Source organism: Scyliorhinus torazame, chromosome 15 (genome assembly GCF_047496885.1).
Source record: "Scyliorhinus torazame isolate Kashiwa2021f chromosome 15, sScyTor2.1, whole genome shotgun sequence".
NCBI classification, from domain to species: domain Eukaryota; kingdom Metazoa; phylum Chordata; class Chondrichthyes; order Carcharhiniformes; family Scyliorhinidae; genus Scyliorhinus; species Scyliorhinus torazame.
The window spans coordinates 174,442,747-174,460,196 of record NC_092721.1 but is presented as its reverse complement, the minus strand read 5'-3'; the positions used below and the strand labels follow the sequence as shown (position 1 = coordinate 174,460,196).

Genomic DNA, 17,450 nt, shown 5'->3' with positions numbered 1-17,450 from the left:
CTGCTGCCTTGGGAAAGTGGGCAGCATAATCAAACACCCCACCCACCCGGGTTATTCACTCTTCCAACTTCTTCCATCGGGCAGGAAATACAAATGTCTGAGAACACGCACTAACATTCAAAAACAGTTTCTTCCCCGCTGTTACCAGAATCCTAAACGACCCTCTTATGGACTGAACTGATCTCTCTGCATGGCTTTGTTACTGTTGTAGCACTACACTCCGTATGCTTCACCCGATGTCTGTGTCTCTGTATTTACATTGTGTATTTATCGTATGTCCTATGTTTTTCATGAATGGAACGATCTGGTACACAGAACAATACTTTTCACTGTACCTCGGCACATGTGACAATAAACCTAAACCTAAATCTGAATCAAATGTTTACCTTTTTTTATATCCGTTTCTCGTTTCAAAGTCCTACCTGCTGAAAATTACATTTTAATTGGTAAAAGTTTAGGGCCAAATGAGCCTCTACACAATGAGTGCAGAATTAGGAAAAATTCACAGTTATAAGCCTTAAATATAGTCATATGTAACTGGAAGAGTCGCTTTTGGTGCATTACAATGTCAGGAACTAATGAACTTTCAAGTTGTTTAAAATAAGTATATTGATTATTGCAATAACCCATCTTGGATTTAGAAGTCACCATCTGACAATATTATGGAGAGGTCAGTTAATGGATTTTAGAATTATTGTAAATGAGAAGCGTTAGATCATAAAAGCAAATTACTGCGGATGCTGGAAACTGAAACAAAAACAGAAAACACTGGACAACATCTGTGGAGAGAGAAGGGAGCTAACTTTTCGAGTCTGGATGACTCTTTGTCAAAGCTTCGTTAGATCATCTTGTTCTGGCTAGACATTAAGGTAGGAAACATCCTGGGCAGGATTCTCCCAAATCGGCGGGTCGACCCGACGGCAGCGTACAAAACGGCGCGAATCACTCTGGCATTGGGCTGACCGGAAGTTGCGGAATTCTCTGCACTTCCGGGGGCTAGGCCAGCGCTGGAGGGGTTGGGGCCGCTCTAGCCGGCGCCGAAGGGACTGCGTGGTTCAGCGCATGTGCAGACACACCGTTATATTCTGACGCATGCGGAGGGGGGGTGTCTTCTCCGCGCCGGCCATGGCGGAGCCCTACAGGGGCCGGCGCGGAAGGAAGGAGTGCCCCCACGGCACAGGCCCGCCTGCAGATCGGTGGGCCGCGCTCACGAGCCAGGCCATCATGGCTCCCCCCCCCCCAGAGTCGGATCCCCCTTCGCCCCCTCCCTTCCCGGGGACCGCACCAGCCAACGTACCTGCCAGCCTCAAGGTCCCGCCGTGTGGGACCATGTCCAATCCACGCCGGCGTGACTAGCCAGAAAACGACGGCCGCTCGGCCCATCGGGGCCCAGTGAATTGCCGGGGTGGGGGGGGGGGGCGCTGCCAACGGCCCCCGACCGGCGTGACGTGTTCCCCACCCCCGCCTGAAAACCAGCGACGGAGAAAATACAGCAGCCGGCATTGGAGCGGCGGAGCGGGATTCACGCCGCCCCCCCAGGGGATTCTCCGACCCGGCGGGGGGTCGGTGAATCACGTCCAGTGTGGGGCAGTAAGGTATTTTTGGTCACAGATATATGCAAAAAATTGCATACTGCTGGTGATCCATTGGCCTGGATTTTAAGCTCTCCTGTTAGCAGACTTAAAGATGGTGGAGGCTTATAAAATTCAGATGATTGACTACCCACCCTCACATGTCTGATATTTTGTAGGGGGTGGGGGATGCATCTGGTGGCTTACATACCCTTGGGCCGATTGAGGTCACTAAATAGCCAATTAATGGTATTATACCCACAATAGGGGGAGACCCACAGCATGCCTAATATGATCAGGGATAGTCAGCATGGCTTTGTGAAGGGTAGGTCATGCCTCACAAACCTTATTGAGTTCTTTGAGAAGGTGACTGAACAGGTGGATGAGGGTAGAGCAGTTGATGTGGTGTATGTGGATTTCAGCAAAGCGTTTGATAAGGTTCCCCACGGTAGGCTATTGCAGAAAATACGGAGGCTGGGGATTGAGGGTGATTTAGAGATGTGGATCAGAAATTGGCTAGCTGAAAGAAGACAGAGGGTGGTGGTTGATGGGAAATGTTCAGAATGGAGTACAGTCACAAGTGGAGTACCACAAGGATCTGTTCTGGGGCCGTTGCTGTTTGTCATTTTTATCAATGACCTAGAGGAAGGCGCAGAAGGGTGGGTGAGTAAATTGGCAGACGATACTAAAGTCGGTGGTGTTGTCGATAGTGTGGAAGGATGTAGCAGGTTACAGAGGGATATAGATAAGCTGCAGAGCTGGGCTGAGAGGTGGCAAATGGAGTTTAATGTAGAGAAGTGTGAGGTGATTCACTTTGGAAGGAATAACAGGAATGCGGAATATTTGGCTAATGGTAAAGTACTTGAAAGTGTGGATGAGCAGAGGGATCTAGGTGTTCATGTACATAGATCCCTGAAAGTTGCCACCCAGGTTGATAGGGTTGTGAAGAAGGCCTATGGAGTGTTGGCCTTTATTGGTAGAGGGATTGAGTTCCGGAGTCAGGAGGTCATGTTGCAGCTGTGCAGAACTCTGGTACGGCCGCATTTGGAGTATTGCGTACAGTTCTGGTCACCGCATTATAGGAAGGACGTGGAGGCTTTGGAGTGGGTGCAGAGGAGATTTACCAGGATGTTGCCTGGTATGGAGGGAAAATCTTATGAGGAAAGGCTGATGGACTTGAGGTTGTTTTCGTTGGAGAGAAGAAGGTTAAGAGGAGACTTAATAGAGGCATACAAAATGATCAGGGGGTTGGATAGGGTGGACAGTGAGAGCCTTCTCCCGCGGATGGAAATGAGGGGTAATAGATATAGGACAGAGGTCAGAGGTAGGTTCTTTACGCAAAGAGTAGTGAGGCCGTGGAATGCCCTACCTGCTACAGTAGTGAACTCGCCAACATTGAGGGCATTTAAAAGTTTATTGGATAAACATATGGATGATAATGGCATAGTGTAGGTTAGATGGCTTTTGTTTCGGTGCAACATCGTGGGCCGAAGGGCCTGTACTGCACTGTATTGTTCTATGTTCTATGCAGGAGAGAGCAGGAGACTAGTTCTACAGCTGAAACAGAGAAAATGCTGACCCCTGTTATTTACCACACAGAATGCAGTTGGGAGCTCGTACTCATATTAAAGAGACCAAATTTGTGCGGATTGAAAAAAGGCTGAATAGTTCACCTAATTTGGGCTATATGGAAAGAATCTCCAGTGTAACCTCTCAGTTCTGGAATTTGAAGTTACCCAGCTGAGAGAGGAAAATGAAGCAGACCATCAGGAGCGGAGAATAGCTTTGGACTGGTTTTGGGAGAATGAAGTATCTGCTTAAGGGACAGTGGAAAGTATAACCATGGTGGGGGTTCCGTTCATACTAAAATTTAAATGGGAGATTCTCTTCTGTGGTTTTGAGTATGAGTTGCCGACAAAATAATGTTTGGTTAATGTTGTTTGTAGTTTGATTGTTACAGTAAAAGTCTTCAAACTTGAAATCTCGCCACAAGATCCTTTCAGTCGGTCACTGGAAATTCAAATCTCTTTGTGTAAGTTACTGTTTTCCACATGGAATGTAACAAGAAGAAAATGCACAAATGCATTAAAAGGGTGATCGGGGGAGTAAAACGAAACCCAGAAAACAGGCACCACAGCAGAGGTTAAAAAAATGTAAAATCCCACAAAAGTAAGAAGATGGTCCGGGAAGAAGTGAAAACTATAAATGGCACACAATTAAGCTTGAGGAAAACATTCTGAATAGTTATTTCATCCAAATATTGACAAGGAGAGAAATGAAATACATGCCCTCTTTAGATAAAGGAAGTCCGAAGCAAAATCATTTTACTTTATTATAAAAGAGTTGGAAATTCTCAATAGGCAGAATAGGCTCAAAGATAAGCAAATTCCCAAGTATTGATGATATTTATCCCAGAGCGCTCAGAGAGACTAGGAAGGTATTTTGGGAGAGATTGAGAACCATTATTAATACAGACCCATTAGCCTTACTTCCATTCCATGTAACATAATAGAATCAAATCCATCAGCAAACCTGAGGATCATCTCCACAGCAATAACTTATTTATCAGCAGTCATCCCGGCTCCATGGAGTCATAGCGTTTTCCAGCACAGAAAGAGGCCCTTCGGCCCATTGTGTCTGTGCCGGCCATCAAGCACCTATCTATTCTAATCCCATTTTCCAGCAGGGAACAACCATACTTAAACAACCTCCTTGAGTTCATTGGACAGTCACCCATCCAAAGGGACTTCAGTAAGCCTAAAGACATGGCCCACCTCAACTTTTAAAAAGGGTTTGACAGGACTTTGCATGTAAAGCTATTAAGTAAACTGTGGAAAATCAGAGTAATCCTGGGAATAATAATAATAATAATCGCTTATTGTCACAAGTAGGCTTCAATGAAGTTACTGTGAAAAGTTCCTAGTCGCCACATTCCGGTGCCTGTTCGGGGAGGCCGGTACGGGTATTGAACCCGCGCTGCTGGCCTTGTTCTGCATTACAAGCCAGCTGTTTAGCCCACTGTGCTAAACCAGCCCCAGTGGTTTAGCCCCAGGGGCTAAACCAGCCCCTGAATGGATGAGGAGGTAGTTTAAGGGTGGGAAATGAGTGCTCTTTAGAGGATTTATGTCAAACTATGTGAAAGTATTGAGTGGAGTATCTCAGGGCTCAGTTTTAGGAATACAGCTATTTTTAATTTACACAAGTGTCCTGGATTCTGAAACTCCATGCAAAGTGATTACATGTAATCGATGTTACCAAACTAGGGCCCCACAGTGGCTATTTTATACTGCAGCAGATGTGGAAAACTATTGGCCGCTAGTAGGATCTTCCGGTCCTGCCAAAGTCTACAGGCTTTTGCAGGGCTCGCTCCGCCTTGTTGCCAGGGAACCCACCGCGAGGGGCCATCTTCAACAGGACCGGAAGATCGCTCCAGCAGGAAGGTCTGGAAAATCCCACTTTAGGAAATTTGTTCAAACATGTTCAATCAGTGCAGAGGGTGAGGTGAGAGGAGGTGATTGGAGGATGAGGTGAGGGGAGCTGTCTGGAGGGTGAGGTGAGGGAGCTGTCTGGAGGGTGAGGTGAGGTGAGTTTTCTGGAGGGTGAGGTGAGGGGAAGTGACTGGAGGATGAGGTGAGGGGAGCTGGCTGGTGGGTGAGGTGAGCGGAACTGGCTGGAGGATGAGGTGAGGGGAGCTGGCTGGAGGGTGAGGTGAGGGGAGCTAGCTGGAGGATGAGGTGAGTTTTCTGGAGGGTGAGTTGAAGGGAGATGGCTGGAGGGTGAGGTGAGGGGAGCTGGCTGGAGGGTGAAGTGAGTTTTCTGGAGGGTGAGGTGAAGGGAACTGGCTGGAGGAAGAGGTGAGGGAAGCTGGCTGGAGGATGCGGTGAGGGGAGGTGACTGGAGGGTGAGGTGAGTTTTCTGGAGGGTGAGGTGAAGGAAACTGGCTGAAGGATGAGGTGAGGGGAGCTGGCTGGAGGGTGAGGTGAGAGGAGGTGACTGAGGGGTGAGACTGATAATTATGTGGAATATTCTTCCAGATACAGCAGTGGTAGTAAATAAAACCTTGGAACTATTAAAAAAACAGTTGGAGGCTCCAATGGAGAGAGGTATTGGAAACTCTGGATGAATGGATTAACATAGACCATCCTCATCTTCAATTCTCTTCCCATTTTGTCATACATTAATCACTCCATACAACCAAAAATTACATTAACACCACCTATTATCAGAAAAAATGTCTTTCACTCTACTTTCAGGGTTGGGAGCTGGCTTTGTGTCTAGCCCGGAATGATGGGATGAACATTGTCTCTGTATGTTAGGTGTAGCTAGCTTCTGTGAAAGGACAGCCTCAATGTCTTCTACTGAAGCAGAGAACGACAGACACAATCGCACGGGGAGGGGAATGTTTTTTGTGAGAAATAGAAATACTCACATTCGGTAAAAGTCACTTTTCTGAGTTTGGAAATTAAAGTAGCTGATTGGGGCGGGAGTTGTGAGAACTTCACTGCTAATCTGACATGGGCTCTACCTGACTTGAGAATGTTTGATGCTCACCCTGGATGCCCAGAGGGTGAAATATTGCACCACGAACATCCCTAATCTTGAAGAGCACAAAATGTAAATGCCAAAAATGTGAAATGGATTCCATTACCCTGGTTAAAGTGTGTTACCATCCATACACAGTGTCCTCCATTGTTTCTGTATATGTTCCTTAAAGCAAAAAGCTGAGTCTGCGACATTAATCTTCTAAAAAGCTCACAGTCCCCAATTCTCCAGAATTCCTACATTCATATTTTTTCCCAGGAGTCATCCGAAACCCAATAAAGTCCAAACGCTGGATAGAGAACCTCATTATTGATTCTCTGGAAGAGGAGGGGATAAAATCTTTCGAATAATCTTTATTGTCACAAGTAGGCTTTCATTAACACTGCAGTGAAGTTGCTGTGAAAAGCCCCTAGTCGCCACATCCCGGCGCCTGTTCGGGTACACAGAGGGAGAATTCAGAATGTCCAAATTACCTAACAGCATGTCTTTCGAGACTTGTGGGAGGAAACCGAAGCACCCGGAGGAAACCCACGCAGACACGGGGAGACTGTGCAGACTCCGCACAGACAGTGACCCAGCGGGGAATCGAACCTGGGACCCTGGAGACGTCAGTATTGGCGACTCAGCTTTAACAAAGTGAGATTTTGTTAAAAGTGAGGACATGTCCTTTAAGCCAGTTTCCTCCATAGGTCACCCTCACAAAAGGCTGTGGTCACCCGAGGCACGGGAAGCAATGGCTGTAACTGCCCAGGGATACTCGGACATTCCCTTCCCTTATCTTGACGCAGGCAAGGCCAGCGTTTATTGCCACCCCCATAACCCTTCTAAAGTGTCAAACCATCTTCTTCCATCCAACTAAGAGGCTAACCAGGCCATGTCAGTGGTCAGTTAAGGATCGATCACATTGCTGAGTGGCAGCAGTCACATATAAACCCCACTGGGTAAGAATGGTAGATTTCCTTCCCTAAAGGATGTTAGTGCAACAGATTGGATTTACTGGTGACTTATTCCAAAAAGTATTTAATTTGCTGAATTTAAATTCCCCAACTACCATCGTGGGATTTACACGCATGGCCTGAATTTTCAGGATGCGGAGGACTGAGATGAGGAGAAAACTCTTCAGTCAGGAGGATGCTGAACCAATGGAATTATCTACCACAGAAGGCTGTGAAGGCCAAACCACTGAATGTATTTAAAGATGAAATAAATAGATTTCTAGACTCTAAAGACATCAAGGATTCTGGGGAGAGCACGGGGAATGTATGGGGAGAGGATGGTTTGGAGATAGAGGATCAGCCACGATTATATTGAATGGAGGAGTAGGGTCGATGGGCCAAATGATCATAGAATTTTTTTAAAATCATAGAATTTACAGTGCAGAAGGAGGCCATTCGGCCCATTGAGTCTGCACCGGCTCTTGGAAAGAGCACCCTACCCAAGCCCACACCCCACCCTATCCCCATAACCCAGTAACCCCACCCAACACTAAGGGCAATTTTGGACACTAAGGGCAATTTATCATGGCCAATCCACCTAACCTGCACATCTTTGGACTGTGGCAGGAAACCATAGCACCCAGAGGAAACCCACGCACACATGGGGAGAACGTGCAGACTCCGCACAGACAGTGACCCAAGCCGGGAATCGAACCTGGGGCCCTGAAGCAATTGTGCTAACCACTATGCTACCGTGCTGCCCATAAATGATCTACTCCTGCTCCTATTTTCTATATTTCTATGAATCCCATCCATGCAATCTCATACATTCCTCCACCTTAGAACCTGCCAGGTTTAAAATTCTTGTCTTGGAATCATTAATCCAGTATCATAAACACTGTACTGCCATGCCATCGCTCATAGCTTCCTTTAGCAATAGTTAGGGAGTCCTCAGATCTCCCAGCACAGAACATGCTCTAGTTCTATGATGGCTATTGAACATAATGTGCACAATGGCATAACATGCTGGATTAAGACTATATAAAGAGGGTATACATCAGAACATCCCGAAGTGTTTCACATGTCATGAGTCCTCAGACTTAATTGAGGGTATAGATTGAGGTGTCAACAATGGCTAATGATCTCACTTCAATTAACAGCTGAAATTATGGAGTTTACTTCCTGTGAATCTGATTAATCAATTCAGTACTATTCAGTACTGGGTTTTATCATATAAATGCCATGCAATTCAGTCACGCCTGCCCAAATACTTTTTTCAAGGTTTTCTTGAGCACTTCTGTATTCAGTAATTTTCCTCAATGTTGGAATGCACTTCCTATTTTATAGTTAAAACAATATTGCAGAAATCATACTGAGCCTGTGCCCAATTCTTTTGTTTTTATTTTCGGGAATGTTCAGACGTGTTTAAGGATAATATTGCTGCTTTAATCTTTAAGTGATTATATTTTAACATCAGCATACAGCTCATTAACAATGCAGCAACCTGCCTGCCCCCAGGGAATGGCACCCACAGGTTCGGGACTTTCTTAGAAAACAGGTGGGGACATTTCCGCTGCTGCCCCCGCGTAGGATCCAGGATAGGGTGGTGTCTGGCATCTGGGTAGGGGAGGGGAAGGTGTCGGACATTTATCAGGAGCTGCAGGAGGTGGAGGAAGCCTCAGTGGAGGAGTTGAGGGGCAAGTGGGAGGAGGAGCTGGGTGAGGAGCTGGATGAGGGCCTGTGGGCCGACGCCCTGGGCAGGGTGAACTCCTCCTCATCATGTGCCAGGCTCAGCTTAATTCAGTTTAAGGTGGTGCATCGGGTGCATATAACGGCGGCAAGAATAAGTACGTTTTTTGGGGTGGAGGACAGGTGCCCGAGATGTGCAGGGTGTCCGGCGAACCATGCCCATATGTTTTGGGCATGCCCGGCGCTTAAAGAATTCTGGCAGGGGTTTGCGAGGGTGATGTCCAGGATTTTGGACACTCGGGTGAAGGCGAGTCCAACAGTAGCGATATTTGGGGTGTTGGAGGATCCGGGAGTGCAGGAAGCGAAAGAGGCCGACGTACTGGCCTTTGCCTCCCTGGTAGCCCGGAGACGGATCTTGCTAATGTGGAGGGACTCGAAACCCCCGGGTGTGGATACCTGGGCTAGCGATATGGCGGGGTTCCTCAGCCTGGAGCGAATAAAGTTCGCCTTGAGAGGGTCCTTGATGGGGTTCACCTGGTGGTGGCAACCTTTCCTTGACTTTCTAGAGGAGCAGTGTCAGCAGCAGCATCCTGGGGGGTAGAGGGGGGTGGGTGGATTCAGGTGGGGGTACTGTTGATACAATGTGAGTTGGGCATGGAGACAAAACCCACCTTGTTCTGTTTAAAAAAAAAATTCTGTTGTGTAAGTAGTTTCACTGTAAGCTTTGGGATATGTTTATTGTTATTGTTTATTACTATCTGTATTTCTATTTTTGTTATGTAAAAACGTTCATTGGAAAACTTTAATAAAACATTTATTAAAAAAAACATTGCAGCAACCTTCGGTTTGCAAACTACAGTGTACAGAAACTAATTATATTGCATTGATAAAGGTTATCTAGCGTTGATCTTTTAATGAAATATGTGCATGCATTGCATTGTGCTTGTGAAATACTGAAGGTGTAACTGTTAATACAGCAACATCTGAATCCAATGACTGATCTAAATAGGTATTTGTACTCAGTAAGTAGTTATATTGGATTCTCAATGTTTTGGCCATTGTTATATTACTAATGCATTATCGCACTAACATCCGGATTGCTAAGCAGATACCACGTCTTGTGGTGTTGGGAGAGTTTCACTTTGTGAAGTCACACAAAAAGTGTTGGATTCGCTTCATTTGCATTTCTGTTAATGCGTTTCGCAAACATTGTGCCAGATGTTGTATAGAAGTTTGTCTCATTTGTCTATCTTTTCAACTTCAGTGGGGATCTCAAACTCACATAGAGGTTGGTACATCTCAATCATTTGTTAATATATTCATCCTTAAAATTCAACTGGTAACATTGCAATTGATGTGACAGCAAACAAACACATACACACAATCCCCAATAATGTATATAAACACATATCCAATCACATTTTATGTTTAACTACGCACCACAAATTGCAGCTGAAACTGTCCCAGTCACTATATATATGATCCTTTACTGAACAATATTAAATTGATTTTACATGATTCAATGTTACTTATTTAGGCATTTTTACAAATGCAGAACTTTAGAAGAGGGCTACGTTTCAAAAGATAGAGAGAGAGAGAGTCGACAAAACGAGTCTTGCTGGTGCAAGTGGATTTGGGAGACCTGTGAGTGGACTGCCTTCTGATGGACACTGGAACCTGCTGGAAAGTGAGGAGTAACTTGCGATGTAATCTTGTAATGTTATATATCTGTCAGAGGTGCAGTGCACAGCGATAGGAGTTGTAAAACAGATTGCAAGGGCATTAATCCAATAGCTAATCAGGGAATCATAGAATTCCCTCCAGTGAGGCCATTCGGCACATCGACTCTGCACCGACCCTCTGAAAGAGCACCTTACCTAGTCCCACTCCTCCGCCCAATCCCCACCTAACCTACACATCTTTGGGCACAAAGGGGCAATTTCTTAGAATGGCCAATCCACTTAACCTGCTCACCTTTGGACTGTGGGAGGAAACTGGAGGACCCAGAGGAAACCCACACAGACACAGGGAGAACGTGCAAACTCCGTACAGACAGTAGGCTGAGGCCGGAATTGAACCTGGGTCCCTGGAGCTGTGAGGCCACCCAAAATGGGAAAGTACCGTTCCATAAGTTTGGTGCATTAGCTGCTTGTTAAATAACGTTTGATTTTATATTAATTTTAGCTTGATTGTTACAGTTAACATCGTAAAATGTGAATTCTTGCCCCTTGGTTTATTTCTGTCTGTCACTGGGACAATCGTCTTTCTTTTAAATGTTATCAGCATCTACCAGGATCATAAGAGCATACCAGTAGAAAGATAGATAATAGTCTAGACAAACACAAGCTTCCCAACAGTTGCGCACACTCTAGAATTTACACCATGGAGGATGGCTGAGTAATTACCCTGACAAACAATGCCCGCACACGGCATCTGCTGCTGCTGTTCCCAGATGGACATAGGTCTTCTTCAAAGTAGCACAGTCGGTGTGTGGTTTGCAGGACACAGAACTGTATATGTCTGAAAAGGTGGCAGGGGCGCAGATTCTGCAGATCATTTTGATGCCGTTTCCATAGCCGCATTCCTAAAGAACAAAGATTACATTTTACCACAGTAAAAAGTAATTACCCTTCCCAGAGGGCAGTCCCAAAGCAGCTTCCTTTGTTTATAATTATGTCATTAAGACGAAGGCACCAATAATGATGATCACAAAATGCAGGGCCAATTAAAGTTGTGTAGTATTTTCTGTCATTACCAAAGAGCTTTTAAAAGAGTCGGGTGGAAGTGACTGTTGAACGGGGATAACAGTATTAGAATCATCATAGAATTTACAGTGCAGAAGGAGGCCATTCGGCCCATCGAGTCTGCACCGGCTCCTGGAAAGAGCACCCTACCCAAGCCCACACCTCCACCCTATCCCCATAACCCAGTAACCCCACCCAACACTAAGGGCAATTTAGCATGGCTAATCCACCTAACCTGCACATCTTTGGACTGTGGGAGGAAACCGGAGCACCCGGAGTAAACCCACGCACACACGGGGAGAACGCGCAGACTCCGCACAGGCAGTGACCCAAGCCGGGACTCGAACCTGGGACCCTGGAGCTGTGAAGCAATTATGCTAACCACTATGCTACCATGCTGGCCACAGCACATTATTTTTATAAAATACATAAGAATGAGCCTAAAATAATTATATCAATATTTTAAGCATTTTAGGATTACATGAATCCTTTTCTTTTCCAAATGAACCAAATCTTTCTGCCCAGCTTAATTTAATTTATCTCAACCACCATTCTTGTTCATTATTCAGTTTACAATGGGATTATTAATGATTTGTTACTAAAGTAATGAAGAAATTATATGATTAATGTTTAATTTCTAAGACAGTGCTTGAGTACACCTCACAATTAAACTGGCCAAGCAGATAATGTTAATCTTGGGCCAAATTGTAAAGCGGATAGAGTAAATTGGCAGTCTGTTTTACAGCAATCCTGATTTTAATTGCCATCGAAGTCAGCCAACAAACAAGATGCAATGAGATAAGAAGCTGTGAGCATTCCATTGTGCCTCATCACTATGGAAAGAAAAATATTGACTCGGCCTCTTCAAGCCTGACCCTTGGTGGCCCAGGTAGGGTCATCACAAATGACTTCCCCACACAAGCCCAATCTAAAATTGCTGTTTTCTCCTGCTGACACAATGGGGAACCGACTTGCAGGGTACAATTTAATACTCTGCACCCCCCCCCCCCCCAACCCTGGAGAGGGGTCGGATGTGGGGTCCGGCTGTATAATGGGCCCGAAGGCTAAGGGGTGGATTTGCCATCTCCTTCTGACTGCACACCCCAACCAATTAAGTCCAGGATTAAGGGCCTCGTCTCGCTGCCGTATTCTACCGGTGACAGGTAAGGACCACAAGATGTGGGCAAAGTGCTAAATAAACTCTGGTGGGAATGCCTGTGGCCTTTTTGGGGGAGTCCATCTTCTCTGTGGCACCCCGAGCCCAATGGACGGATCCACTGTTGCAAATAGAAGGACTCTCGCCCTTGACAAAAATCCCCCCCCCACACACACACTTTTCCCCTAACCCTCAAGGGTCCTGCCTAACCAGCCTCGGTGATGCCGTCCCATTCAGCCATCGCATCGATCCCTCAACTAGGCCGCATTGCAGTACCGGCAGTGGCCATCATAATGTCCGGTGGACAATTCCCTCCAAGTTGGGAATCCTGACGGTAGCCAGTGGGCATCTAGATTGAGACTCAATCCTAACAGGGCTCCCAGAAGTGGCTGTGGCAGATTGCCACCAGCCAGGGTCAATTACTAATTTGTACCATCAACACCCCTGGTTTCCTCTGGGCTGATAGGGTTAAAATAAAAATCAACGTAAAAGCCCTTGTGATCATCAACTCTCAAATCTTTTATTGAATGCCCTTCTTCAAAGTAAAGCCTTGGGATTTTTATGTCTACCTAAGAGGGTGAAGGGAGCCTCAATGCAACATCTAATTCAAAAGACAGCCTCTCTTGCACAGAATCAGTAGAATCCCTACAGTGCCGAAGAAGGGCATTCAGCCTATCGAGTCTGCACCGGCCCTCTGAAACAGCACCCCACCTAGGCCCATTTCCCTGCCCTATCCCCGTGACCCCATGCATTGATCTTGGCCAATCCACCTAACCTGCACATCTTTGGAATGAGTGCGACTTGAATGCACAACTTCTGATACAGAAGTGAGAGGTTTTATCTTATTTATTTACGGGATGTGGGCGTTGCTGGTTAGGCCAGCATTTTATCGCCCATCCCTAGTTGCCCTTCATAAGTGGTGGTGAGCTGCCTTCTTGAACCACTGCAGTCTTATGGTGTAGGTACACCCACGGTGCAGTTAGGGAAGGAGTTCCAGGATTTCGACCCAGCGATAGTGAAGGAACGGCGATATATTTCCAAGTCAGGATGGCAAGCGAGAGTGTGACCAACTGAGCCATGGCTGACATGTTGTCGAAAAAGCATGTCTTTACAAACTGAATGCAGCTATGAACCAAGCATTGCATATTAACATCAATTTTGCATTCATTACCTTGTCAGGCTCTTGCCCTGGAGGACAGTGCAAACAGGGGACACACCGACCTTTCTTGTCCTCAAACTCCTGCTCGCCACATTGCAGCGTCGTCACACTTCTGCAGCTCAGCAGCTATGAGTGGAAAGGCACATGATTATTGACACAGAATCATACAACCTCCTCACTTCCAGTAATGCCTAATGAATTTCTTATTGAAGCAGCTCATAAATTCTCTGAAACAATAATGTCACCTTCTGACAATCGGCTGACTTTATCATTCCATTAACCCTTCCTGTGCAGAAATCAGAACTTTCCTGAACTTCTGTCGTTTTCCAGATAAAGTGGATTAGATTTGCAATTGGGAAATCCAATTATTTGATACGGGATGTTAAAATAATGCCAATTGGAAAACCCAAGCTTGAATGCCATGTCCGTGTGCAATATAAAATCGGGGGGGAAGAACCTTCAATTTCAGCCCGTTCAGTGACCCACTCTACATCATAGCCAATTTCCCCAACATTTCATTACTGTTCATTGACTACCCTATCCACCCCTAAGTTAGATATATTTCTGATTTTAAAAAACAGGTTAAAGGAATATGGGGAACAGGCAGGGAGGTGGATTTGAGACCAGGAAGAGATCAACCATGATCTGATTGAATGGTGGTGCAGGCTCGAAGGGCTGAATTGCCGACTTCTGCTCCTAATTCCTATGTTCCGAAGATCCGTACAATTCTCCACAGTTAGGGCAGCACAGTGGCACAGTAGTTAGCACTGCTGCCTCACTGCACCGAGGTCCCAGGTTCAATCCCGGCCCTGGGTCACTGTCCGTGTGGAGTTTGCACATTCTCGCCGTGTTTGCGTGGGTTTCACCCCCACAACCCAAAGATGCGCAGGGTCGGTGGATTGGCCACGCTAAATTGACCCTTAATTGTAAAAAATGAATTGGGCACTCTAAATTAAAAAAAAAAAATTCTCCACAGTAGGAGTTACGCAAATGGTTTGAAATCATACTGTAGCCATCTGGGATGGCCACGTCCCAATTACAAAATGGACACTTGCAAAGACTGCAGGGAAAATTGGACAATACTAAGAAACAAGCAGGTGCAAGCTCTGTCTGTTGATTAGAACCTTAAACTCTCAGACAGGACAGAAACTGCCAAACGATTTACATACTAATGAGCCATCTCCGGGGACAAAAGGGAAACATTTAGATGCACACTGTTAGGACAGGCTCCCCGGCGCCAGAAGGAGCTAAGACAAAGCAGACTGACAGTCACCAGGACATGGCCAGCGATCAGGGAATCACCCCTCAACTGGAGGAAAATTGATACCGATGATTGGTAAAGACCCAATTAGTTGAGGCCAAGTTCAAGGCCCGCCCAAAAGAGCGCGAAGCCATTTTGGGTCTAAAAGGTATCCCCCAAGGGAGAACGCTCTCCTTTGGCTTTGGCTCTCAGCGAAGAGAGAGACCAGCCTAGCAGCTACAGCAGACCAAGTAAGTTCCAAGTCAACGCAAGTTACGAGATAGACGCTCCTAGTTGCTACCCTGTAAACAGCTCAACCCAGCAGCCTCAGAACCGAGCAACGGCCATTGTTCCTCTGACTGAGTGGGCGCCCGAATCTAAGTATAGTCCTTAGTAATAGTGGTAGTTTAGTTTATAGAGTTTATGCTTGAGTAGATTTGACTGTGTGTAAATAAATGAGCATTGCTTTTGAACTTACTAACTAATGTATCGAGTCATTGATCAGTATTCGGTTCTGAACCTTGTGGCGGTGTCGAAAGATACCTGGCGACTCTTGAGCAAACGTGATTAAATAGAGCCAAATTAAGAGCCAGCCAAAAGTTAGCAACATTTACTGGCGACATCTGACGGGACTCGATTTAGAAGTGGCCTAACCACTCCGAGAGAACCCAAAATTTGAATTGAGAATCCAATTGGGAACAGAAAGAAAAACCACAAGCGTCAAAACAGTACTGATCAAGCCGCCGAGATTCGGAAGTGTGTTGATGCATGCGTACTAACAGGGATATAAGGTAAACCTGAGAGATTTTGTTGCGAAAAGCTGTCGGGAGTTGTGTAGGCCGGAAATTAGCGTAAGCCGTACCCATGTTTACATCACCGCTTTATCACCCCCTGTTCCAAATTCAGTAGAGATCCTAGGAGAGAAAATGGCAGTGAAGGCAATGGAACGCCTTATGAACCCCCAGGAATTCGAGGTCGTAGCGACCAGTAGAGTAGGACAGTGTCCCGTTTGGGAAGAAGAGATCAGGAAGTATCTCAAAGGGAAAGGATGGCCCCTTTTGAGTGAATTCTGATAATGAGGAAACAGGATCCGGGAGTATAGGACATACTTAGTGGGAGAACCTGTCAGAGATCCACAAGAAGAGCTTAGGGAAAGCTCGCAAGCCAATGGCAATCATGTCCTGTCTGGCACAATTGTGAGGCACAGAGGAGGTCGTTAGGATGCTCCGTAGAGAGATAGAGTAGAGAGACAGAAGTAGTGAGGTAGACGTAAGTGAGGTAGAGAAAGAGAATTGAGATCTGAAAGAGCAGTTAGCAGCAAGGGACAGAGAGGTGGATGATGTCAAGTGGGCACATCAGGCTTGTCTCGCGCATTTGAACAGCTTTCAGACACAATATGATAAGGCCTACCAGGACACGCAATGTGCGGTCTTGGTAAGACAAGAAACAGAACAGCAAGTTGAGAAATTGCAGAAACAGTGCAATGATTTAAAAGCAGCCCTACGAGCACTCCATACTTCCACAACGGAACAAAGGCAGAGCTCAGTAGACCATGCAAAGTGCCGGAAGCAAATTGCAGAATTGCAATCTCTGCTGTCCGTGCAAAATGAATTTCAGAGTACATTCGGACCCCAATTAGATCAAGAAAACGGCCCCGATTGGCAGGAATTGAACGAGACTGCCCATAGATACTTACATGGGACATGTACGCAGGAAAAACCCCAGAAAAGGAAAGCGCCCCAACCCCCAACCGAACAGGCAGAACACACCCCCATGAATCCTGTGACCACACACCGCAGGGCCGCAGGAGAAGGAGAAGCAGATTTCCTTTACACAACCCCGTTAACCGTGACCCAATTACGGGACGCGTGTGGAAAAATTACACCGTTCCTTCCCACATCCGACCCCCACCAATTTTTCATGAAAGTCAGACAACAGGCGACCATGTACGGCCTGGACGAAAAGGAGCAAGTGAAGCTCACAGTTTTAAGCCTCGACCCTTCAGTCGTAGCAGCCCTTCCCGACCCACAGAATGTAGGAGGAGGCACACTCCAAGAGATGCACACAGCGATCCTTGATGTGATCGGCTTTAACAGAGGAGACCCCGTAGAAGGTCTAAATAAGTGTAGGCAAAAGAAGACAGAGCACCCCACAGCGTTTGCTGGACGTTTGTGGATTCACTTTACCGCAGTTTTTGGAGAGTTAGCCAGTGCCCATTTGTCCCCAGATAATATGGCCAAATGGACCCGAATTCTAGTCTCCCACGGCACAGAAGTAGGACGAAAAGCTTGCGCAAATTATGACCCCTCAGATGAGGCCCACAATGAAAAATGGGGTTTGAAGAGATTGTCCCGCGCTTGGGAGCAATCAATTGCAGGCAAAACTGCATTTATAACACCCGATGAAGAGCAGGT

General features: G+C 46.2%; 1 protein-coding gene across 4 annotated transcripts in view; it reads right to left on the bottom strand.

The window, feature by feature from the left end:
- relt (RELT TNF receptor) overlaps window positions 1–17,450 on the bottom strand; it is a 124,471-nt gene that overhangs the window by 64,151 nt on the left and 42,870 nt on the right. For all 4 annotated transcript variants that reach the window (XM_072477123.1, XM_072477122.1, XM_072477121.1 and 1 more), the window contains 2 exons: window positions 13,809–13,922; window positions 11,143–11,321 (listed from right to left, as the gene is read on the bottom strand). In XM_072477123.1, coding sequence (XP_072333224.1) covers window positions 11,143–11,321; window positions 13,809–13,922 — 293 coding nt within the window. The remainder of the gene's footprint in view (window positions 1–11,142; window positions 11,322–13,808; window positions 13,923–17,450) is intronic.